This window comes from Lathyrus oleraceus, chromosome 2 (assembly GCF_024323335.1).
Source record: "Lathyrus oleraceus cultivar Zhongwan6 chromosome 2, CAAS_Psat_ZW6_1.0, whole genome shotgun sequence".
NCBI lineage: Eukaryota > Viridiplantae > Streptophyta > Magnoliopsida > Fabales > Fabaceae > Lathyrus > Lathyrus oleraceus.
In genome coordinates this window covers 484,971,183-484,998,707 of record NC_066580.1, presented here as the reverse complement: position 1 = coordinate 484,998,707, position 27,525 = coordinate 484,971,183, and the positions used below count along the sequence as shown (strand labels likewise).

The following is a 27,525-nucleotide window of genomic DNA, read 5'->3' as shown; positions in this document are numbered from 1 at the left end:
GGGGAGAAGGAGTAGTTGGATAGGACCAGGGGGCTCATGCTAGGTTTGAATCCCTGAAAAAGATATATACATATGAGCTCTAGAGAGCGCATCAGGCTATAGGTGATGACGAGCAGGTGGGGCTCCACAGAGTGCATGCTATGAGAGCATACCTGCTATATTTGGTTGACACTGCGATTTTTATGGACAAGAGTGTCACTCATACAAATGTCATCTATCTAAGGTACTTCCATGGATTTGAGAAGATCTGTGAGTACAACTAGGGGGTGCTTGTTTGGTCTACTTGTACTCGAAGTTATCAGAGGGATGTAGGTGGAAGACGAAGCAGGTCACAGGAAGCATCACACTACTAACGACAATATTTACAGGTCTTTTAATCTTTTTGTATCATTTTCATTTCATCTTTACAACACTATTACTTATGATTCGCGTGTTCCAAACTTTTCAAGCTCGGATCCTCCAACACTTCTCGCGCATCTCTGGTTGGGCGAGTGTACCGACTTACACTGAGGATATGTCGCATGCTACTGCATTTGCCCCGCTCAAAGGGAACCAGACGATTGAGTCGCTTAGAGTGTATCTTGATCGCTTGGTTGCCGAGGACATGCACTTCAACAACTATGTTGATCACCGTGAGACGCGACCATTTTTTACGAGATAGTGTTATACTCTAGATGGTTGGCATGCAGATGACGTCTCACTGCTTCTCATTTTCCCGAGCACGTTATGCGGCAGTTCAACTACACTTAGACCACTCTAAGACACCCCATTGTATATGTTCCTCCTGCATTGACACGTAGACAGATGGATGACATGTTTGATGATTATGAGAGTCATTTGGTATTGGAGGAGGCACAGAGTACCATAGTCCTGAGCGACTAGAGCTATGTGGACAGATACATCAGGTGGTTCTTCAGGGTGTCACATTTGTATATGGTGCATGTTGATCCAAGAGACCCATCGAGGTCAACTCATCAAGAGATACTAGAGGAGGAGCATGCACAATTAGATCATGTTGAGGATGTCTTGCCTAGATGTCGTCACATTATGGAGATTACATAGACAGACATTGACAAAGGTATCTTCCCTGATGGATCTGATGTGAGGCAGATCCTAGATGTCATCATGACAGAGGCACGAGGGGCATTGATGTACTAGAGACAACGACGAAAGATGAAGGGATTGATGGTCAAAGAGGCAGAGGAGATATAGTCTGACATACACGGTAGTGCAGTAGTATATAATAGTTGTATTGTGGAATGTATTTTAGTTTCACCTCATGCTATTTTATCATTGTATTCGATTTATTTATATATGACATTTGGACCATCTTGGAGTTATATACGTCATTTTTGCATATGGATTATATGGATTAAATCTTCATCTGGATACACAAAAATAAAATACAATATACAATATTCTATTCTGATAGATTACGAAAATACATCTCCGAAAATAAACGAAAATGCATCTACAAAATATTTTAACGTTATCTGAAAATTCAGTGTCCAAATATGCGTCTCTAAAAACTGAAAACATTTAAGTATTTTTACATGGTGCATAAATAATATATAGAGTGCATTGAAAAATTATCAGGAAAGCATTCCATTCTTTGAGAAAAGGGATAAAATTCACTTAAAAGAAATGAAACTTTGTGATGATCTTATCTAGAAATGTGGAAAATGTACACTAGATTTCATATTGCTACAGAACAATATTTACATATGCTATACTTGAAAGGTGATTCCAAGGAGGTGAAGTCTTAATGGAAACCCCTCTTCTTTAATTTGGGGTATACAAGATCTCGCGAACTTCCAAAGGCACGTGATTTTCAAACATGAGACATGAAAGAGATGTTAGAATTCTAGAGGTTCCTCGTCAGGGCTTGCATGTTTATAAATATTAGTGCAGACTAGCAGTCTTGTTTTTCTTGAGCTTTACCTTGTTTTTTTCCAACGAAAAAAAGTCTTAACCTTAACATATCTGTCAGCTGTATAAAATATTTGACTTAACGATCTCAATTGATCCATCTTCACCCTAATTATTTGGGATGGTGTGACATGCAAATACAAGGATCAAAGATGAAAATAAATTTCCCATTAAGATGGATTAGAAATGCCTGAGACAACAACATTAGAATCAATTTAATCAATTTAATGACCAATAACTCTACCTACTCTGCATTGTTATCATTTTATGCATATAAATGGAGAAAGACTTTGAAGTTCAACACGTCTTTTAGTTACTCTTCTAAATGATTTGCGAATTTTCCACCTTAGACATTCTGTCCCATCTAACCTAAAATTAGTATCATTTTCATTCCAACTGTGACTGGGCACATCTCGCTTCCGTTTCTTTCTAGGGTTATTATGCCTGGGAGAAGGGGTTTTAGGCTCCTCAAGTTTCCCACTAGTTAATCTGCAAAGCATAAAAGATCATCAATAGAAAGTACCAAAAAGTAAACAAATTGATGCCATAAATGAGATATAAAAGGCAAGACAACGTAAATTTCAAGCAAAACAATTTTAAAAGCTACAACGAGCATAGCACAATAGCTACTCTTTAACTAATTAGAGGTGCAGCCAATAATCTGACCTGTCATGGTTAGTAGGCAATCCTGTACACGGGTTGCACGCAGGGCAAATGTAGATATCTTGCGTGCATGATAATTTCATACAATCAAAGTGATACCACTCACTACACTGATAACATGCAATCATCCTTCCTGGATCAAAGGGCTTTCGACAAATGCAATAAAGCATGCATCGAGCTCTTAACATCTGTTATGAATAAAACACTACTGGATCAGTATCATGTTAAAAACATGTAAATAATGACATTTCAATAATACATACAGAAATGATTCAGGCTCATCGTAATCAGGCTGGGTGGAGAAAATGGGTCAAGATCCATTTAGAAAAGTTTAGATTGGGTTATAACAAATTTAATATGAAAAGCTATAAAAAGTCATAAGAACAAATTGTCAAGATAAAATTTGTGTTTGAGGGTTTAAATTGACTCGACCTAGATTGTGCTCATCCTTGTTTCTCTTGAAATTAACCAACTGCCGGAACCAAACTAATTTTTGACTTCACAACATAAGGTTGACCAGATTTGGTGGTCAATTCAAACTCACTTACATTCAATAGATATGATAACCCCTTACCTTAAGTTCCTCCGTTACATCAACTGGCAAGTTTTCACCTTCCAATACAAGCTCATATACTTTATCTAGGCCGAGTGCTCCAGAATCATTTGATATCTGTCAATAATATATAAATAGTTAAAATCTAATCTCAAGAGAGAAAGGTCAAGAAGACTATGACAATATGTTCAGAACCTTTTTGGCTAGTTCCACCCAGTGCAAGCCCAGGCACTTCACATTTGTAAGTTTCAGCATATAGTGATCTTTGGCTGATATTTCCATGGACATTCCCTGTCATGTATTTTTCCATTTCAGATTTATTGGCAATAAATTTTATAAAAGAAATAAAGTGAGGAAATACTTGAAATAAGCTATATCATGTTCTTGCCATGCAAAAAACATAAAAACCTGGCCAGCAGTGCATACCTCTTTTAGATGTTTCTGAATCTCTTCAATAGTGGGCTTAACTGCACCACTTAACACTGTATTGACTTGAATCTTCCACAAGTGTTTTGCTAAAGCCAGCTCAAGGTCACAACTATCACCTTGATCATAGACACCAGCCACTTTGCTAGCCTATATATAATATATAACATTTTCAAAAAGCAAAACCACCACAAATTTAACAACTGAGTTCCAGTTAATAGAAATGAGATCATAATCATTTATAATAGGAAAACAAAATATATTATTGTAGGGTGATTAAAAACGTTTAGGAAAATAAACTTTGTTAAATATAAAAAATAACATGCCTTTAATGCAATGATCAATTTTTCAGAGATGATGGTAATATCTTTGTCGACATAAGCTGATGAATGGTTCACTATTTCTCTCAAGCCAGATTTGCATGCAAAGGCTTTCTCAATAAGTTGGTTCAGAAGATCTTTTTCGTCAATCCTGACATACAAGATACACAAACAAATCAATTGCAGGTTTTAGAATGTTACAAATAAATTAATCGCTCATAAGAAAAAATCAACAAAAAACTGGAACATACGAGCAGACTAGAGACAATTGAGTTGAGCAAACATGACCAACTATCACTGCAAAGAATGGAGGTTTGTTTACCCAAAATAAAGTGCATCTAAGCATTGTTTGGTAATGTTGTAGCATTTGATGCTTGTGTTTTTAAAAGCAGAATCTACGAAATCTAACATACTCTTAAGATCTGTGGTTGGGCCTAACTCAACATTACAAAACCGGCTTAACCAACTTGTAAGGTGAGAATTGCTCCCTGAGTGTTGTCTATGGCGGATTGCAGAAAATAACGGCTAGCTAAAAATCCGCCATATATGGCGGAACGGAAAATTGCAGAAGCATGGCAGACAAACAAAAAACATTATTATATACACACAAAAAAACAGTAACAGCGTGAAAGTACAGTAACAGCACCAAAAAACAGAGCATAAAACTTACAAAGAACTATAAAGACTTGATAAACCAAAACACTTCTCAACAATTTTGTGCAAGCTAGAACATTGCCCTTCTTTCCCATTAGATGGACTTCGGTTCTTGCTATTCCTCCATTAATCAATTTCGTCCAAAATATACAGGGAGTAGAGTTCGTATCTCCGTTAACTATTTCTATATATTTTCATCCAGGGTCGGTTCTTTGAACCGCCAACCCCAAAGTTTAGGGAGATTTTCTGATTTTCAGACATTGTCTAAACTACACAAAGTAGAAAATAAAACAACTTCCAGCTGAGTTAGCAAAACACCTTAAAGTAAAATTTTGGGAGGATTTAGAAGGCTTATTTTAGGAAATACCCCGAGGAGAGGAAAAATTTATAGGAGGGGGTCTGAATAGATATGTAAGGAGCGTAGCAAGAGGTTTTGAGGGCATACATGGTCTCGGGGAGATAAATGCTGAGGAGGATAAATCTATCCTAGAGTTTTCGCCGCCTTTTGATCTTACTATAAATAATATCTGCTTTAGGAAAAGAGATGAACAACTTATCACATAAGAGTGGAGTGACATGTTCTCAAATAAACTTCTTTCTTAATTTGGAAGTCAGATAGAAAGATTTGCTTGGACTGTAAAGTTATACCAGGAGAGAGCTTGACTATCCAGCACAGAGTATTAGTTATGGGTATAAGAGTCAAGAGGAAAGCAAAGAGAAGAAGTCAAATGGAAGCTCCACGGATCAAGTGGTGGCATTTGAAGGGTGAAAACCAAGGGAGTTTCCAACACAAGATCTTGGAGGAAGGGTTCAGCCAGCCACGAGGAAGTGCAAATGATATGTGGAACAAGATGGTCCAAGAGAATAGAAAAATAAATAGCGGATGAGGTCAAAGCAATGAATGGAGAAGAAGCACTTTAGGCCTAATTTATAAGAACAAGAGGGATATACAAGAATTAAGAGATTTTCCAATGCAGCATTTTCATAGGACCTATAGCCCATCAAATTTTGAAAATCCAGTATTGTCAAGAAGATAATTTGGATAAACCTTTCCACAACAATTTCTAGAAAATAAAAGGCTGAAATAATCTTGCAATAACCATGAGTATTCTGAATAAAAGATTCTCTCATAAGTGGAAGTCAACTTCTATACCCCAATTGCATCAGAAGCTCTCTCATTTAACTTCTCCATAAAGACCTATGAACTTATAAGGCCTTTTTATTGAGTTCGAAACTACTACTTATTGTGTTTTGAAAAAACATCTACAAGCCAGAAGCTTTAAAAAACATCTACTTATTGTGCTTTAATAAATTGAATTGAAGAAAAGTAATGCCAATAAGTCAATCATCCCAGAAGCAAATTAAGATTTTAAGAGGATGATATTACCACAGACAGAAACGTTCAGCATCAGACAGAAGTTCGACAAGAATGTTCAATTCAATATGTTTCTCAAACCTCTGCATAAAAGCAAATGAATAGCAAAATAATGAGTTTCCGCGAAAGAAAAGAAACTACTAAATTACAGTTAATAATATCAGACATAATACCCTACCAGGAGGGAACTTCCATTTGAATATTGGGATTTACCCTTCAAAATTTCACAGTAAGAGCATTTGTAGTCGCCGATGCCAGTGTCTTTTTCTGCTAGTCCAATGCACCGCAAGTGATAGCTGTCCATATGCAAGATAAATCAATCCATTCCCAAGATAATGAAGTACAGAATACATAAATTAAAGTAAATCATTCATAAAGCAACAAAGGTACAAAAACAACAATGAACTGTTTTACGAGATTGCAAATAAAGAGTAGGATTCGATCTTAATTTTGTTCTTTACAGAAACACCAAAATAATAAAAGCATCCATCTATGTGAAGACTAAATGTTAGGGAGCTTCTATGGTTAAAGGATTTTAGTCCTGTTTCTTTTTTTTACTAATAGGTGAATGATTATCATTTAATGAAGCCGTGTTATTTGATTTTCTACCTATTATTGAAACTTTCACATAATCTTTGAAATATTTTTAATTCTTAATTAAAGTAAATTAATAATAATAATCTGAAATTGATTTTTACAAAAAATTTACATTTAATTAATGTGATTATATCAAAATTTAAGTTATATTGAGCACAAACTGTTTGGATAAATAAGTGCAGCTGAATATTCAAACAAACCTGGACTCAATAATTTACAGATATGAAATGAAAAATGACAAGCATTTTAAAAGGAAAAAATAAATTTAAATGGAAAAACCTAAGTTAATTAGACACCAAACTGCGATAAACAAAAGTTTTAGTACTAAATAGTAACTCAGATTACATGTCTTTAATAAATGATAACTCGGTAAACTTATGCAAAAAAATAATGGTAGAAAACTCTTAAATTTAAAGGGTACCATAGAAATTCTATAGATGTTATTGCCTGATATATTTTTCAGATCTACTCAACTGCCATTACTACAAACAAGGCAATAAGTACTTTACCGGTCCATACAAGTGGAACAAGTAAGAAAGTCTTGATCTTGAGAATCAACAAAGCAGCAGTTGCATAGGTTTGGTTCCTTCTGTTTTTGGAACTTGCCATATATGTAGAGCGATCTATCTAGAGTCTGTTTTATCTGAAAAATACCATACTAAGTCCTAAGAGTACTGAATATGCAAATGGATTACAGAAAGGGGGGAAAATGTCAAGATCAAAACCTTCTGCAGTGCATGAAGCAGCGATTTTTCATTTTGGAATAAAGCTCCAATATAATCGATGCATCTTTTCTTCCAATTTTCCACCTTCTCAACTTCTGATAATATTGAATCAAGTTCTGAGCAACTAAAGGCAACGGAATCTCCAAGTTCCTGAATTTAAGCAAATAAATGTCAGCCATGCATATGAGCCAGTGATATGTCATGTCCTACTAGCATAGGCGTCATGATAGTTGTGAAAGTTTTCACTTCTAATTTTGAATTTCATATGACAGACGAACAAATAAGCCTGATATCCCAAAGATAACTCTTAGAACTATTGTTGAGCCTAACTCAAGCCAACAAAACTAGATTGTAAGGTGAGATTGTCCTCACTTATAAACATTGCCCCCACTCTCATCCGATGTAAAACTTTTTAACATACACCCTCACGCTCAGCACAACTGGGCTTGGTGCGCGTGGATATAATGGTGTGTGACCCGATGGCAAAAACCTGATAACAGGTGGCCCAACGGATCTTGAATAGACTTTGATGTCATGTTAGAATTGCGGTTGAGTTTAACTTAACCTTAGAAAATTGACTTGTAAAGTGAGGATTGCCCCCCACTTATAAACATATGTTTGGGGCCATATCTCATCCTATGTGGAACTCTTTAACAATAACATTTAGTAAATTGAGAATAAAATGAAACTCTTACACAAAAAACGTGTAAAATAAAAAGGAAGAGTTTTGAAGGAACTTAATAGCGCAACTCTTAAATCTTAATGCTTAAAGTAAATCCAAATGAGATAATATGAAGAAAGAAAACTGCAACTCTAAAAATTCATATCAAGATAGAAGGAAGCTCTTCACAATGACTACCACTTTTTAGAAATGGCATAGCAACATAACAACTCAGAAAATAAGTTACAGATATCTAATACACCCTAAATCAATCTATTGATGCACAAGACCGCCAATTGATGCATTTAGAAAATATACCTTGAGGTGCAATATTGATGACCAAGTTCGTTCCCTAGAACTTAGACTAAAAAATTGATGCACTTGCTCTTGCCACGACCTAAAATAAAATAAAATACATTACATAGATATGTAAAATGTTTAAAACACAAAAGTTATAAAAGCGCAAGTCTTCATTGACTCAATCGATAGTAATTTACTTGAGCAATATATTCATGATCAAGATGGCTTAGACAGCCAACTACAAACATCAGAAAGAACTATTAAAAGGCATAAAATCAATTAGAACATGGCCTCAGTAACAGATTACAAAAAATATAAAGTTTAAAACTTAACTGCCCAGGAATTATTTGACTGAAACCCATAGTGATTAAAGAAGACCTTACAAGGATAGAAGAAGAGACGTCTAAAGAACGCCAAAAGAAGTATGCATTGCCATTTAGAAGACTGAAACTAATTACACTAACATCACATATTATCTTAATTCTACAACGAACAAATAAGACTTACCTATGCTTTCCAATGGCTTCTTCAAGTTGACAATTTACATCCGTAAAGGTCATTTTAATAATCTGCAGATATAAGTTGTAGATGTAAGCTGTTGATAGCAAAACAGTTTTAATAAAGTACTGTAATTAAGAACATGCTAAGAAGTTATCTCCTAACCCTTTTGCCCCCCAATAGCCTCCAAATTAATCACTCAGCTAGTTATTAATGTATCAATAGAAGTAGTTGTAAATTTAATTGAGGATGATGCTCATTGATATAAGCTATTTGAAACTTTTGCACAACATTTGGTTACAAATTATAATTTGTGTCCCACTTTTTCACAATTAGTTGTAAGCAAAGACCATACAATCACAGCATTCCAAAAAAACTAAGCCTGGTAAAACGTCAGTTGAGATACAGCAAGAAGTATACCTACATCTAGGCTCTAGCACCATAATACTTTCTGTCAATAACTCAATTTAAGAAAACCCAACACATGTCATCATAAGTCTTTTCCAAAACTAACTGAAAAATTAGAACAACATTTCTCCTTACAATATTGTCTCGCAGAAAAGGATCAAATACCTATGAATGATATATTACAAATTACAAGTTTAAAATTATCACACGGGTGTTATTCCACTTCTAGGAACGAATAAATTGAACAAAAGGAGCTACAGATCTTTAAAATAATATAGACAACAGAAAATTACACAAACATGTACCTGATAATCGGTAAGAATATCTTGAATATCAGTTAATTTACATCTTCTAGAATTGCAAGGTCTAGATATCCCCTGTAATGCTCTCCTAAGCCATTCAACCCCATCAACCAGAACTTTCAAAAGAGCACCAGAAACAGCTGAATGAGAGAGGCCTTCCACAACTTCCAAAACATCCTACAGAATTGGCAACCATCTCTTATAAATAATAATTATTAAGAAGAACATATCACATTCTTTAAAAAAGAAGAAATTCAGTAAGATGAAGAGAAAAATTACACAGATTAGGAGGATAATGAATCTAGCTGAATAAAGAACAAAGCAGAAAATAACCAATAAAGTACAGAAGTTAAATGGAATGGAACAAAGAAGATCAATAATTCCCTTGGCATTTAAATCCATGAAGCAATGATCGAATGTAAAAAAAAAAAACTGAGATCATAGCTACACGGTATAGTTATAACTAATAACTATTTGAATTATGTCACTCTTGTCATTGAATTGCAACAAGGTAAACTGACATTGAAGGAGCATGATACCAGGTATTCTATAAAGCACTCAAATTAATCAAGCTATATAATCAGTGTCGAGAAATATAGTTGGAAAAAGAAAGTGCAGGCAGCAAGTCAACCAGAAAACAAGTGGGTAGAACCGCAGCTCTGTGCAAATACAATACTTAGGAGAATGATTACAGAGAAAAAGTAACCTTTAAAGAAGGAGAATGATTGCAGAAACATAGGGCTCTTTTGCACCACTGCAGGGTAGAACAAGATGCTTGAAGCTTTGAAATATCACTGAAGTCAAAACCAAGAGATACACCAGATGCTATGGCAGACTGAATTCGTGCAATCAAATCTTCTACTTTAAACAATAAACCACTGCTCATTCCATGAACAGTGTTATCCAATTCAAATAAACACTGAGCATCATCAAGTAGAGAATGTGCTTCACACTCCCATTTTTTGCAGTTATTCAAAATTATTTCAAGCGTCCCTCTTTCTTCTAAATGTACTTTAAGATGCTTTGATTGAGAAACCAACAACTAAAAGAAAAGAATCAAATTGTCATATTTACTGTATATATCTGCAGCAAAGGAAAAAACTAAATTAAACAGGACAAAATATGAACCTGCAAGTCCCCAACGTTTCGCCAAGAGTTTGACATACAATTAGATGATACTAAATATGGCTTTGAATTCCTTAACCAGGAATTAGCTTCCGTTAACGCTTCTTTGACATCATTAAGTAAGGCAAGATTAACAAATATATTTTCTGAAGCTCTGCAAAAGACCAGCATATGCAAAAAAATGTCATCAGCCAAAATAAGATTGTCATAGTTACTAAAGATAGAACAAGCATCTCAAGAATTTGTGAACCTTAGCATGTCCTCAAAATCAGAAATAGAAGCCTTAGATGAAAGAATCTCTCCGGCTCTTTCCTCCCAACGCATGGCGACATCAAGCACACACGATAAACTAACGAATTGCTTCTCTCCCTCAATTCCAAGCCTTAAGAATCAATAACAAAAGCAAGAAGTTGAATAAATAAAAAATAAACGTAACAATGTGCCAATTAAAACAAGGAATAGTAATAAAAAATTACATAGTAGCCTCCTTCAGCAGTAGCTGAATGAATTCGAGGGGCATCTTAGAATCATGTGCCTGTATCAATTTCACGTGATTTTAATCAGTTCTTGATGCTGTAAGAATTGCTTGAGCATTTAATACAAAGCAGGTTAGCCCCTGTATACTATGAAGCTGTTATCTTCCAATATCTTTTTATAACAAAAGAGAGAAGTGAGCAAAAAGCACTAGTAAGAACAATAATTTACCTTGGAAGCTTTCTGTCGGCAATTAGCCTTCTTCAGCTCAATCTCAACTAGAGGCAACTCATCAACTGTAAAACATAAACCAAAAACCTTGGCCAGTGTAAATTGACCAGAAAATAAACAAAAGGTCCAAACTATTATAAAGCTGCAATAATCCACAATACCTTGAATTTTCAAAGAGAAGCCTTTTTCAAGAATGCTTTTCAATTCATCAACAGCATTATGATGATCTCCCGGTCTGTGAGCTCTCCCTAAAACATCATTAAAGTGAGAAACCCATGACATAGCATCTGAATGGTAATTCCTTAGTAGCCTCAGCTCCGGTACATCAACTGTAAAACTGTCCCATTCCTTAAGCAGCAAACCAACATTCTGCATATTTCTTTAGTTAATCAAGCTATGCTTTTTAACTCTCACAAAAAACGAACCGAAATGAAAATACAGATGCAAACCTTGAGATTCATAGGACCTTCTAACATGCAACAACATTGAGAACTACAAGATTCTGCCTGATTTAATAGATTCTGAAGTGCATCTATCTCTGGGAGTTGAACTTGAAGATCCGCAATCTATTGAAACCATGAATTTCATATATTATTCCTTAGGTAATTTATTTAGTGCATTATAAGTGAGCATGTCTAAGAATTGTGTACATTACACAAAGACTAATTATTTCATGAAATAAAAAGACATTAGGATTAAACTAATGTCAAACACGTTCAATAATGCATGATTAGTGCAGATAACTATATCAATATCATGTCACTGTTAGAAAATAAGAAAAATATCATATAATATCAAAAATTGTATCTTAAAGAGTAATTTAGGGTAACTTAGTTTGCCCCTAAGGATTGATTTCCCTATTTCCTTATATATCTAAGAGATGAGGAGACCTATTTTGGGGGATTATATATTGGGAGCCTATAATTGGAATGCTTAAGGAGATGACACTGATTTTTTATAATCAAACTACACTACATGTTAGTAGTCAATCCCAGATAGTGGGGCGGAGCGACTGACCTCAAAAATGGGATAGCGGGATAGCGTATAGCGAGATGGCTGCTATTTGATCATTTTTTGGACAGATTACAAGATTAATAATTATAAACATATGAAGTGCAGAGGGAAGAACGAAGTGCAGAGAGATGTGAGGGAGGAACTCGCGTTTTGATCATTTTTTGGACAAGTTACATGAATAATAATGATAACGTGGGAAGAACGAAGTGCAGAGAGAGGTGAGGGAGGAACTTGTGATTTTTCTTTGGAACGGCTGAAGTGCAGAAACATTGGTGAAGGAGGGTTAGGGTTGAGTCTCAACTCAAATTTGATTGAAACCCCAAAATTACCCTTAAAACATTTTAAATTGTAGAGGTAATTTCGGTTTTTCAGAGGGGAAAAGGATAGCTGGACAGAAACTGCTCCGGGCTGGGAACCACTCCACCCCCACTACCCACTATTTATCCTATAGTGGTCGCTATAGCGTGATAGTGCTGCTATTGGTCACTATTGACACTCTACATGTTACATCAAATCAAGTATTTCACAAGAGGACTAAACACATACAGATGGATGCTATATGTCAGATTTGCGAGACATCGCCGCCGATTTTATTAGTTCAAATGATAATGACCCAGCTTTGATTAACTTCTAACTTATATAACAGCTTCTCAATTAAAAATAGTTTATAGCTCTCCACTAACAGCAAAGTACTTGTAGAAATCTATGGAGGAAGAAATATGCTCTTGACATCTAAGAAGAGTAAGACATGCCCGATTGTAAATGGAAGTTAAAACAGGATACTTATGGTTGCACAATATGTTGTAAATACAGTTAATGTCAATAAGATAAAACATATATTTATATTTTTTGTGACACACACACACAGATATATAGTGGTTTTACTCAGATGCCAGCACAATTTTCTCTTTCTCAACAATTTCATTTTACATTATATAAAAGACAATTGCACCTCCCAGTGTCACACATGAACTTAATATTTTGCATTGGCATTTGTATAAACTATGAACATGCAAACTTTATGTTAATAGGAACAAGTCTTGTGAAAAGGCCAGTTTAAATGTACACTGTTTCCAGAGCTTTTATTACCTCTGATTTTAACTTGTAAAGAACATCGACATCTAATTCAGCAGGATCTCTAGCTGAGATGCAGCTTCTGACACTACACATCCATGCCTGGTTGATCTCAAACAAAAAATCATGTGAGCAATATAAAAAAGTAATACAGTGACTTAATCAGCAAGCGTAGACCCTATAGTAAGCAACTTCCCAAGTACAAAAACTGAGGAAGTTTAGAACATGATTCAACCCTTAATAGTACAATGTAATAGAGGTGAACTCTTGCAAATAAAGGTATATACAAACCAGTTAACTCTTTCTTAGTCACTTAATGGATCCTCTCATCTTCGTTAGGATAGAATGTCCATTGAATTTTTTCAATGGTTCACCCATTTATGGTGGTGATTTCTAGCTCTCCTATTTGCAATTTTATTTTATCCTAATAATGATCTTTGCAGATAAAGAACAAAAAATATATATAATTAAGTAAAACAGGAGGATGACAGAAAAGACTCCTCAACATGAACTCGTGCCTTTAAAACCATCCAATCTAGTCCTTACTCCCAAACACTTTTGTTAAAGAGCAAAAGGTATGAACATTGATCCACAACTGCTCAAAACAAATGGGTATTCAGCCCCAAGACTTTGCCATATTCTACAATTAAAGGTAAACTATCTGTATCAAACTATCAAGGCAACGCAATATTTCCAACAGAAGATGCGCAAATATATCCTCAGGTGCTCAGTAACAACATTATGTCTAGTCTTGACGAAACAACAAGCTCCCTCAAATTTAGCCAAGTGGATATTGGAGAAAAGGTAAATCCTAGAGGCCACATTGCGAAATAAAAATATCAAATCCCTTCCTACAGGCTGTTAACCTATCTTGGCAGTTATTTTAACAGAGATCTCACTGCATTAAATTACCTAGAAATGCAGATCAGGCAAACAGAGCTTGAATACTCCAAAAAAACAATATCAATCAAGGATTAGTGGGATCACAAACCAAATTGAACCTCCATTTTCATTTAGGAACTTAACTTAGATTGACTATTAATAACACTGAAACTACTAAACCATACAACGCTAGCCGGGTTTAATAGCCATTCTAGACTGCCAATTCACAACTTCTCAGTCATCACTATATTTACCACCCCAGTCCCTAAAAAAGGGAAATTCTTCCAGTCCATGAATCTTAAAGCCCCTTGCACCTCTAACCAGAAGTCTACCGACCTCCATTGACACGTTCCATTTACTGCATTCCCTAAACTATAGGTTTTCTGATGCAAAGCTTCACTTCCAGATTTAATTGATCCTTTTATCTTTCAGGTAACTATTATCTGAAGCAACTTCAAGTCTGCATTTCTTGAAGAGCTATTTTCTGTTAACAGGAGAATTCTGAGACTCAGTCGTCGTCATCATCATCACCATATCTTCTTATCATCAGGATGAACAATATCAATGGGCATAGACTAAGTTGGCATGACAATCAGGGTTGTGTAGCTTATCACCGGAAATAGCAATGGCGGATTGACACTTCCAGGTTGTTTTCATTATTAACGTCTAAAGTAGCGGCAGTAATTTTCCAGCTCAGATTTAATTTCAAATGTAAGAAACTATTTCCCTAGTGTTCAAGGAAAATACATTCCTGTACTGTGTTTAATCACGGAAAATATACAACAGAAAAAAGACACAATCAGCTGCAATCTCTGTCCTAAACCAAATTGCAGGTCATTATGTTTTCCTCCTTATGGGAGGGGGTGGCTTAATGGGGAATGGGGAACCTGTAAAACATTGGAACTTGGAAGGGAAGGATGGTTTCTTCTGTCTATTAAAAGCAAATACACATTTTATAAAAAATGTATCAACAAACTCCTAACCTTCTAAGCGTGTGCTTGGAAACTTAGAATATCATGGTGCCACCGTGTGGTTCACTCAAAGCTATGCCTACGGGAGGTTATGCATTTTGCGGCGAATGGATTGGCACTGTGATTTGAAACACATTCTTAATTTTTTTTAAAGGAATTTTGAGAGAAAGAAATAAGTGACTCTAAACATAAAAAAATAAACTGAAGATTAGTCAGAGAATTATAAGGGTAAAAAAGAGTATCAAACTATTATAACCAGTAACATCTACCTTGGTTGAAGAAATCTTCCTTCTTAATTTTTTAGTCCCTTTCACATAGATGGGTATTCCACAAGCTCTAGAGTATAGAAGTTCCAACTCAGACAACTGAAACAAACAATATCAATCAAATTAAATGGACTGGAAAGAAGAATCAAGATATCATAATATAATTAAATTTCATTACGCTAGCAACAAAAATTGTTTATCATATTTACAAAAAATATAATATAAGGGCCCATTACTTTTCCTATTTTTAGAAATATAGTTTTTTGGTTAAAATAATCTTCTAAAAAGTTTATAAGAATTATGTGGGGGGAAAGCCAAACCAAAAAAAAAACACTCTAAAGCTTTTCTCATAGGCTAAAATTGCAGCCCCTATAAGAAACTCTAAAAACAATTAGACCAGAGTGACTTTTTATTAAAAAAAAATACTTAATGAAATTTTCCTAAAGTTAATGTATAGCCTCTGTAAAAAACCAAATTGTTAGACTTACTTTTGAGGGGGGGGGAAGAAAAAAATGAAAGAACTCAATGATGTTTCTTTGACAAAATTTATATCCTAAAATCAATTTTTATAAAACAAAAGCACAAAAAAATGTGTCCTCAAGTTATGAAGAAAAGACATATGAAGAGCCTGCAAGAAAGTACGTTGGAACGCATTGACAAAGCAGTCTCGATCTCTTGAATTAACAAGCTTGCTTCTTTTGCATATTCCTGCATCAGAACAAGTTAACAAGATAAATAAATGGCAGTAAATGGCAACCACCAAAAACAATATAACATTTTATTGTTAAAGCACCTTCAATTTATGATAATGAGGCTCGTTGCATGGTACAGGGTTAAATCTCAGTAACTCATTAACATATTCTATATGAATTTTCTTTAAACTTGAGTCCTGATGCTTCAACCTCAACTCAATTTTTGTGACACAATCTTTTATCCCTTCTGCCCATTGCTGAGCTTCAGTCAAACTCTTTACCATATCCCGAACCTAAATCCCAAAACAAAGTAGAATTTAGTTGAGTGAAGTGCAGAATGTTTTTCTTCAAACACATTAGAAGACACAACTAGAACTCACAGAATCCATCTCGGAACCAGCCCACAGAAACTGTTCAGCTTTCCTTAGTGCGATAACAGATGCATCAGTCACAAAAACATTCTGAAGAATAGTACTAGATTGCAGAAGCCATTCTGTAGCAAGTTGAGTGAATGTAATGGAGCTACCTTTCACCTATACGCAACCAGGAGCCTCAGAAGACTATATTACATGTTTTTAATAAATACTAGTACAAAATGTATCCATAATAATACCAGCATTATATTATATAATTCCATAAAATGTAACACAGCAAACCCCTAATAGGAATGCAACACAGTCAAAATATAGAAGTTGATTTCAGAAAGACAAGCAAACTTAAGTATTGGAAACAATATTGTAATTCGGTGGGGGTGAAAGAAATATGACCTTTTTTGTCAAAGCACTCAGACATGAAGACTGCTTTTTTGCACTTCTACTCTCGGCTTTTTCTTCAGAAATATATTTGTCAATTGAAAATGCCAAGTCATTCAATTCACCAAGTGAATGACGATAAAGAAGACGGAGTTTAGCAGTTTTGCACTCACAAAGGTGTTCCCAGTGCTGCACAAGAGAAAATTGAATTCAGTATATAAAACGAAAGACATCTGTAAGTGAACAAACCAAGACTATTCAATCCTAGATATCTTAATCTATCCAAATGACTTCCAGACATTACAATATCAACATTTCAAATACTTGTCAGAATACCCGTGTACAACAGTATATTTCCGTGTACATATGGTATTAAACCACATCATTAAGAGATTAAATTCAGTCTTTTTTTGTATTTATGGAAGGAACCATTGATCATAATTGGGGAAATTCACAAGGGGCGGTAGTTTCATTTTCTAGAATATTCTGTTTATTATTTTAGATTACGCGCTCTTCTAATGAAACAATTAGAAAAAGCTTATCTGAAAAAACTTCTATTTGCTTTAAAACTCTTAATTTTACTTGAAAATTTAATTAATTGGGAATTATAAAGACATATGTGTTTGTAAAGCCAAATTAAGAACTACAAGGTTCCTAATTACGCTAATCCAGAAAAATAATAGGGATCCTCATATCGGTCAATTGTCACAATAAATCTTATCCCTGATCGGCACTAGTTCAACAACACCAACCAAGCATTCTCGTGCTGGGTAGGGTCCAGCTACATTAACCAACCGACTCCATGAATTCTTATGATGTATTAGTCCTAATCAACATGACTTTTCATATTTGAAAAAATACAAGTACTAAATACTAATCATCTGCATTTACATGAGATGTGAACACACAACCACAACCTCTTTCCTGGGTAGAGATCAGTTTTCTGATATGTTAGCACCTCACATAACGCAGACCATTAAAGAGAAAACACTGCAGTTAAGCACCCTCATAAAGGTGCTAAAATATCTATTTCATCCTCCAATGACGAGTTGAAACTGCTAATATGAATACTTTACAGCAAAAATGGATAGACACGCATTTTATATCCCAATTTGTATATAAAAAAATTTTCCAAAATCCTGGTGTTGATGGCAATAGAGTAAGATTAATGCTTCACGGTAATCAAACACAATATCAATAACCTCAATCCCATTCATTTACCTCCAGACACACAAAAGATGATGGTCTGCAACTGCATACAACTGCAGAGAGATAGAGATATTGCTGGCAAATAATGCATGCTGGATCCTGTAAAAGACACCAGTAAATAAGACCAAAATGACCAAAATAATGAATTATTATTGCATGTTATGATAGGTTAAACAATCAGTACCTCTTCAGTTCCTACATATTGGGGACACTTCCGAGGAGCTAAACGAGAAGATTTAACGATACCATTTTTCCAAAGTTTCTCCCTCCAGGATTTTTCTCTATCCAGTATCTTCAGCAATTCAATTTTCAAATAAGATGACCCTCTGCTGTCAACATCACCATACTGAACATTGAAAATCAACACATTAGAGAGTCTGCAACATTGATCAACAACTGAACTATAATAATAATAATATAAAAGTATTAGAGCACTCTGTTTAAGTATAGGTCGGAGGAGGTAAGAAATCCCCTTTAAAAACATTTTCACAAAAACATGCACAACCCTGATTGCAGTGATCTGTCGCGGTTGTTCCTTTACATGGGTAAAAAAGACATTGAACACACTTATGCTGGAGTAGTTTAGTTTGCTTGTATGATTTCAATATTATAATTATAAATTATAAAAATGGAACCATGTTTCTCGAATTGTAGAAGAAAATGGTGAAAACAAAAACTTCAGAAAATATTGGAGAAAGGATAGCAAGATGGCATTTTAGTGATCATAATGAATACATATTGCAGACCATCTCAGTTTTTTAAGTCACATTAAGATATTATTCTTTCAACAAATGCAACATACTAAACATGGGCAAACCTGGGCTACTACACAAAGAAGCTCCTCATGAGACAAGACAGCTGTTTTGTGATACCGCTTATAGAGATCAGCTCCAAATGCACCGTATGGTAGCCAGTCAGCTGGAGCAAAATTGACTGCCTCTGCACAATTCAGACCTGAGAACACAGAATACAAATGATATGCTTTAGATTGTATTTAAGCAGGCAATTTTGGATGATGATAGAATGTAACCTCATACCAAGATTGAAACCACCATGGTAAGATCTGGGGAAAGTAATAACAAAATTTCCAGGCTCCTGGCAAACATCAACAATTAATAAAAGAAATGTACCAAAGATCCAATACATACAAAGAGAAGACAATGATAAACAAAAGCAGCAGTGCTGCAGTGTAGATTTCCTGGAAAATATGCAACAATGTACAGTGAAAATGAGCTATCATAAGTTTGTACCGCAAATGAATTTGTATTTAAACGCAGTGTCTGTTTTAGTTGAAATTTCGATGCATAATAACTACGATAGCAACCTATAAAACTCCCACAGATTAAATTATAAACTTCCACTAGCTGTGGAGATCTTGTTTAAATTATATTCCATATAACATAATACTACCTCACGTCTTTTTTCATGAAGAACAAAAAACCAAATGATCATGAGAAAAGAATAGTATTTGAAGGAGTTCATATTAAATGTTTTTCCAAAATTACCCACAGTGCTTATTAATTGCATCCACTAACACAGGAAATAAGGGGATTTTTAGTTAACATGACATAGGGCATGAAAGTAATTCCAACAATAAATACTGTAGAAATTTTGTTTCTTATAACTAGGATAAAGTAAATAGCTCAATTGCTTGTTATAAAAAAGGACCAGGTAGGGTATAATTCACATCAATGTAGTGCATGTTTCTTCTAATTATAGCATTTTAATGGAATCACGTATTTACAACAGCAAACTACAGATTCACCGATGATAAGCTAGGTATATGAAACCTGAAGTATGCTGTAGACAGGAACTCCATTCTCTTGCAAGACAGATGGGTTTAACATGGTAACAAGCTGAAAAAGCAGATCAGGTTGTGCATCGAAAAGGTCAGGAAGGCTTCTTCTCATCACCTGCAAGGAAATTGATTATTTTATGACACGGTCAACATATATTTGTCCACTCAACGAACATTAACTATCAACATGTCCTTAAAATTGAAAATTCAGGGCCTGTTTGGTTTTAAAAAAAAAAATCTGACTTAAGTTTCTATTTTCTTATTAAATAAATTTAATTTAATTAGAAAAGTGTTCACTTCGGGAACCAAAGTGAAAACAAGGTCGGAGAGTTGTAATTAAAAGTGTAAACAGGAAATGGAAAGAGAAAATGTTTTCTCAAATAAAACAGACAAACCCAACAAACAGTATATGAGCATTATATAAATTCCAGAGATTGTTTTTTCCACATTTTAGAATTTAAAGTGGGAGATATAACATATAAGACACAATAAAGGAACCAGTTCACATAAAATAAATGTGGGTAGCAGTACTACCAAAAACTAAATCAAAACAAAACTATGATGTCCTTGTAATTTCAAACAATGATAATCAAAAGATTCATCAACAGGAAAAGCTCGTTTTCTATAAACATGTAAGGTAAAATAGTTTCACATTTAACAATATATTTTATTTTATAGGACAGGCTATATATAAATAATTTTTGGCAAAATGTAGCTGTCCAAATTTAAATAATTTCAATTGAATATCTGCATAAGCTTGCTTGTAATTGTACATCTGTAATTTTAAATAATATCACTGTAAAGTTACGTAAGACTAAATGATGTATCAGCAAGGGATAGCAGATTATGGTGGCCGGCCAAAACTACGCTATATAAAAATGGTGGTGCAACGTATGGCGGATAGAATATATGTTGTAGCCTGTGATGGTTGGCACAGGATCTGCCAAGCCATGATGCCATGGAGGAAAATTGACAACACTTTTGATTCTCACCCGAATACAATTATTAGCTATATTCATTATTATTAGGGAAAAAGGTCGCCAACCATGTCATGGTTATTCCACCTCTTGTTTTCTTATTGTAAATAAAAAGTTAAATGATTTTAATGGATGGGTATAATCCATTTCATAAAATTACCTTTCTATCTTAACTACTTCACTTCCTTTCCTTGTCATGAACATCCATCATGTGCACCCACGGCTACTGAGTGAATACACATGTCTGTACAAAAAGACACTAGCCGGGGTTCTATATAAAATAAGTTTGGATGGTTACTACATAAATCTTTAATCCGACACGTATGAGGTTGAAAAAAAAAATTAAGTGAAAATTACATGCTTTTGGGTGGGGGAAATAAATTAGAAAAAGTACTGGTCAAGACCTACCTTCTCGAATGCCCTGGCTTGACTTCCAGGAACACTGTACCAGCACTTTGGCTCTCCCCTAGAACAAAAGAAATTAGAATCAACATTACAAGGCAGATAAAATGAAGTGGCAGTAGCAATCTATAATCCGAATATATTTCAGAAAATCCTAAAAACGTTTATTTCCACACTAAGCCTCAAGGATGAGCAAATCCAAAGAAAAGCAGAGTAGATAAAAAAAATAGTGAAAACTGAGATGTGAAAAAATAATATTAACAGGCTCTTTTTAAAACGTGCCATGGAAAACTAAATATTTACATTTGTGGAGGCCAAAATCTTAACCAAATAGTTGCTCAATATATATTATTTGCCATTAAAATATAGAACAGTGGAAGCAATACAAAACAAAACCAGAATAGCATATTTCTGAGGGAGGAGAAAACCTTTCAAGTTCCAACACAAAATTTGAAATTAAAGGGGATATAAGGATGTCATAAGAAATCATTTGCTTCTTTCTTTCTATTTTGGCTACATAGAAACTAGACATCAATGTAACCTCAATAAAAGTTTCAGTTGATGATTAGATATTTCTATATGTAATGAGTCGTGCTTTTAAAGTGTAAATGTTACAACATAGCTTCAAAACCAAGAATGTGTAGAAAGGGTTGGGGGGGGGGGGGGATTTTAAAGTGTAAATGTTACAACATAGCTTCAAAACCAAGAATGTGTAGAAAGGGTTGGGGGGCAATTTGGAGGACCGCTACTGCCTTTTTAATTTCATAGTGCTATCAAATATCAAGGATACTGCTTGGCTCCCATGTTTTGCAAGGTAAGCTTTTGTCGTCTTAGATATTTCAGACATCATGCTTCTTTGCCTAATACTTATGCTAATCTTTTGTATTAACCATTCGGTTCCTCAAGGGAAAGGGGCCCAAGTTAATATGGGGTTCAGTAGGAAGGTAAGGAAAGACTTAACAAGAATTGTCCCAGCCAAGGATTAAACTAGGGTACCTATCCCAAAAGATTGAACCTGAGCTGAAGTTCATGAACCGGTCAGTTACCTATTATTTATTGCTATTGAATAAATAAGTTCGGATTAAAATATCAGAAGTACACGGCGACCAACAAGTTTGACCCAGTAAAGTTTTTGGAAAGACAACCAAATCTAACTAGGGCACTACCCCAAATTATTCGACCTGAGCTGAAGTTCATTAACCAGTCGGTTACCTAATATTTATGCCATCGAATCAACAAGTTCAGATTGTACACCAGAAGTACACAGCGACCAACAAGTTTAACACAGTAAAACTTTTGGAAACACAACCAAATCTAACTCCTGTGATCATGTTAATATAATTGAATATGTCCACTTCATCAATTGTAAGGATTCCACTACTACAACCTTTTAATTTTTCATATTTATATACAATAAAAACAGACACGTAATTCCAGGGCAAAAAAGGTTATGCTAAAACAAAAGAATGAATTAATGGTGTTCATAATTAAAATGTATGACAGAAAATATACTCGAATTAAAAATTGAAACGGGGATAAACTAAAATTAGAACATACCAGTGTAGATAATTCATTGAATAAAAGCAGTGATCCTCAAAATGCCAGCAAAAGGATGAGAATAGCATTCCTATATACAGCCAAGGTACCATAACACCAGTGATATTGTGATGAACAGCTCGAAGCATCGAGCCTTTTAACTTAGGCAAGTTATTGAGATTCCATGGATTAGTAGAGTATTCTTGCCATAACTTGTCATCAATAGATTGTGGTTTCTGATTAGTTTCATTTGGGAAACCACTCCCATAGAGAGACGTATCCAAATCATTTCCATACATAACCTCGACCTCACCAACCGAACCTTCCACTATCTCCCAGAATTTTTTCTCTATTTGCACCCTTGACACAGGTCCCTGTCCAAACCATCTCCTCCTCGACCTATCCGCAATGCGTTTAAAAGTTTCCAATGAATATTGCTTCCCAGGCACAAAACCAAAACTGTCCCTATCAGAACTCAAGCAGTTAAAACAATACCAGTTTCCTAGAGGGATTTGCTTCAATGGCGGTGAAAGACAATAAATATGCCACCCTTTATCACACCTATCACACAAAAGCATTACATCCCCATGCAACCCACTTTTACATTGCTCACAAATCTGATCCCGGTTTTCTTCCTTTACTCTCCGATCCTTAACTTTCAAACCATCTACAACCCCGTGATGCTTCTCGGACACCGAACCTTGTACCTGCACCCTGTGACCACTCTTACAATCTTCCTCCACACTTTTCTTACAACAACTGACCGCCGTTCCTTTATTAATCCGGTTACAAAAAACTTGATAATCATAAAGATGCTCCCTATACAACTGACACAAGACATGCTTAGCACAATCTGAAATCTTCACGGAAGAGTTGACAAACCTAGCAACCTCACCCCATTTCTTTCCATCCACAACCTTATCATAACCGCCAAACCTTTTCACAGCATTAAAAAGCTTACACAAATCCAAATCCTCCCCTTCAAACACAATTTTCTTCTTAAGCTTCTTACTAGAATGATCCTTCAAAAACCTAGAATACTCCAACTGAAAAGTTTTAGAATCAGAAGCAGCAGGACGAACCTGAAGCTTATGAATAGCCTGAGTTTTAGTTGGAAAAGTGAAAGAATCTAGATCCAATGCAAAAGGGGGTTTCCAGTTCTTAGGAGGAACAATTCTACAAATCCCAAACGGTTCAGCTTGGGGTCTAATCTTGTAAATAAACTCCAAAGGATCTTTGAATTCATCTTCGGTTGGGTAAAACACAGGCGCAGATGGTATAGTAGTGGATGAAACGCTCAAATTTGGACCTACTACGCCTTTTTCAACAGCCCTAGGTTTACCCTTTCCCATAAGTGTTACTAGTAGAATTCTAATACGAAATCATGGATGCGAGGGAAATGGTAAAGTATGTGATGAGTGAGATAACAGGCATGGAAGTAAATAGCAGAGAGAGATTGAAGTTTGGTTACCTTTTGGTGGCACGAGGATGAGTCAATGAGGGTGGAGAAGATGGATATGTGGATATTTAGAGGAATAGTAGTAAACTCAACTGTACTCTTCTTTTCTATTTCAATTCAATAAATAAACGGAAAATGCTAATACTAAAACGACTTTTTTTTTTCAAAAAAGAAAATGACGACTTCAAGAGAGAAAGCTTTGAGAAAAAAAATATAATTATTATTATTATTAATAATAATAATAATAATATAGTTGAGGTGGTGGTCTCATTAGCGGTTGTAAATAGGGATGATCTTGCATAGTTAGGATTTTGATACTCAAATTAGTAATCGGATTTAAAATGATAGATTGGAGTATGAAAGTATCTGTAATTATTTATAATGTTATATTGATTGTTAGATAGTTATTGAACCTTGTTTTTTCTTTTGCTCATTCCTATGTAATCGTAAATGGGTCTTCCTTTCTTGGACCTCTGACCGACTCAAAACAGTTGTCCTCAAGGCTTATTGTGATGTGTTGAACGGGAAGTCTTTTTGGGTTCATGTCATCTTTGCAATGTCGAGTTAACTATAAATGATCGTGGAAGTATCTAAGAACCGATTGCAAGAACGTGGGAGACCGATGCATTAAATATCAATCTCATCTTTTGTGTCGTTTCACATGATTTGCATATACGTGGACTTAGTTTTGTGGGTTAAGGCATGGTGTTTTCCTCTAGGATACTCGAGTGCACTCAAGTATCGTATCTCTATGTTAAGATCTGACACTCACTTTTCGTCCATCCATTTTTCTGTGATCGTTGATTGACTTAGTCTACTCCACTATATAAAGATGGATTGATTTTCAAATAAACTACCCTGCACAAAAGTTATTATGTTCATCATATGCCCTAGTGGAGAATTTCTTTATGACCTATCTTCACATTTTATTTATTCTTGGTGGGCAAATTTTTCGATATTTTTAGTATTTAATCCCCTCCTACCTTGAATGTCCGGAAGTTGTTGTTATCCATACATTCAGGTTTGAGAAGATTAAATAGGGGCAACTATCATACCTCAAAATTCACTTTACCCTTCACAACATTCATCTAGGTCAATAGTCCTAACCATTTGTATATCCTCATAGTCATTCATTTCATTCGCATAGCCATGGTATAACACAAGAGGACATGTATCATGGATTCCAAGCTTTGTGCTTGCACCTAGTAGAAACTAGGGTTTCCCTACAACTTGAGCAAGCGCAATAGAAATAAGACAAATTGGTATTCCTATATTCCGAATTAAGCAAATGGATTAATACAATCGTGAATTAAACAAACACGATTTACAAACGTGATTTAACGACTAAGCGACGTAAATAGTGATTAACAGTTAGGAATACAATCATACGAGTTTAATTAAAACCGTTCCACAAAAAACAAATTAAGCAAATGAATTTTCATAGAATAGAATTGAAAGAGAAACGAAATTTAATTGATAGAATAAAAACAACAAAGCGTTGGGAACTCGATTACAGCAAACCAACTCGGAAAGATTAGTTCCTCATCATAATCGTACAGAGCAAAAACTTTATTGTGAATAGAATGTAGTAATCTACAGTACCGCGACTGATCCCTTTTAACAAAATAAGGATTGCACTTATAATTCAAACTGGATCGGAAAACATAAACTCGGCCAAAAAATGACCCATAACAAATTATTTCCTAAAGTACGAAACTTTAACGAATTATGTGAGACTTCTGCACTCCGAATCAGCTTTTGGATTCAACATGAAAGTTATAGCTCTTTCTCTTAGATTCCAACGCATATCAGAACGCGCAAAATGGCATCATGTAGCTCCAGTTATGATTTGAACAGTGAACAGGTGGCGCCACCGGGGTTTCATGATAACGAGAATCGGGACCTTTTGAATTAAAGATTAGAAGAGATGTCACTGAATCTTATTTGTGTGTCTCTATTGGAGAGGCGATGAGAAATAGTTGATAAAACCCTCAAAAAGATAAACGCACAGGAAGCGCTAAAAAAGGATAAGGAATCGGTCTCACAACCGAAATTAGGGTTCAGGAGTCGGTTACGCAAGAGAACGGTACTAGCACCCCTCACGTCCATGTATTCCATGGGAACCATTTGGGTTGTTTTACGTACATAAGGATTTATCTGTTATTGTTTTATTTTAAAAAGAATGTGTGTGAAAGAGAGGGGTTTTGGGTTTTTATTATGGTGCTCGCCAAGGATTATGGCCCTTGTGCCTACGTATCACTCATTTGGGGATGAGGAATCAGAGCTCTGTAGTTCGAAGTAGAAAATGTTTGTGTGTTGGTTGATTTTACCTTTGAGAACATGGTTTTCGGGGTGGGTACCCTAAGGCAAAAAATAAGGTTTGGTGGGTTGTGTTGATTTTATCTTAAACAAGGGTTTATGAAAAGAGTTTGTGATTAGATTACACTAAAGTCTAGGGATGGAGGTGAATATTCAAGATAACAAGTCAAACGTCTTGCGTCCAAAATAACCAGAGTGAGGGTAGGAATGCTCCATTCTCACTCATTCTCCACCACTAAAGGCTCGTGGCACACAATATTAATTGTAGTTATTAAGTATTTTGAATTTGATTAAGAAAAAACCATTTGACGTTGGATCAAGGGTTTGTTTATTTGATTAAGAAATATGGCTTATGCAACATGAATGCAAAGTAACCAACAAGAAAATAAAAAGGTCTCATTGTAAGGTAGCTCAAGAGAAAGACTTGTGTGTGTGTGTGTGAAAGTGACATGTGTTAAATAAAGGATAATGGTCTTACAAACATGTCCCTCTAAGGTGGTGCCATGATGTCATTCTTATAACAGGTATATAAGTACAGATGAAACCCAAGTGTTTACAAAGTGTCACAAAAGAGTAAAGAGACAAGCCTCAAAGCAAAGGTCCTGGACGGGATTCTCTAAGTCCAAGTTGGTTAAGTGTCATTGATTGTTTTTGGTCTTATTATTTTCTCATTTTTTTGTTGATTTTATTAGTATGACGACAATAAAGTAAAGACAATATAATGAAAATTCATGATTGAAGTTTATACAATGATAATGATGATAATGAGTACTTAAATGTAAATAACATAAAAGTAAATAACAATGATAACGATAACCAAATGTTAGTAATAATCAAGGGTTATTAAAGTTAGGTTAAGTTAACAAGTCAATATGATAAACAAATGAGTATAAAGGGGTTAATAGGTTAGTATAAACCAAAAGGAAACATAAT

At 34.9% G+C, this 27,525-nt stretch overlaps 1 protein-coding gene across 1 annotated transcript; it reads right to left on the bottom strand.

The window, feature by feature from the left end:
• Positions 1-2,080: 2,080 nt before the first annotated feature.
• Positions 2,081-24,381, bottom strand: LOC127120741 (lysine-specific demethylase JMJ17). The gene is made up of 33 exons (XM_051051275.1): positions 22,836-24,381; positions 21,285-21,342; positions 19,892-20,014; positions 19,139-19,196; positions 18,919-19,055; positions 18,286-18,447; positions 18,114-18,200; positions 16,908-17,081; positions 16,521-16,673; positions 16,242-16,433; positions 16,091-16,156; positions 15,452-15,547; positions 13,345-13,431; positions 11,691-11,807; positions 11,403-11,610; positions 11,242-11,306; positions 11,013-11,071; positions 10,787-10,918; positions 10,540-10,690; positions 10,118-10,453; positions 9,415-9,588; positions 8,711-8,772; positions 8,222-8,300; positions 7,243-7,392; positions 7,027-7,160; positions 6,099-6,216; positions 5,933-6,003; positions 3,898-4,042; positions 3,572-3,721; positions 3,341-3,436; positions 3,167-3,262; positions 2,596-2,780; positions 2,081-2,418 (listed from the first exon to the last, which is right to left on the bottom strand). The coding sequence occupies exons 1-33, from the start codon at positions 24,164-24,166 to the stop codon at positions 2,190-2,192; spliced, it is 5,481 nt and encodes a 1,826-aa protein (XP_050907232.1). The 5' UTR covers positions 24,167-24,381; the 3' UTR covers positions 2,081-2,189.
• Between the last annotated feature and the right edge of the window lie 3,144 nt (positions 24,382-27,525).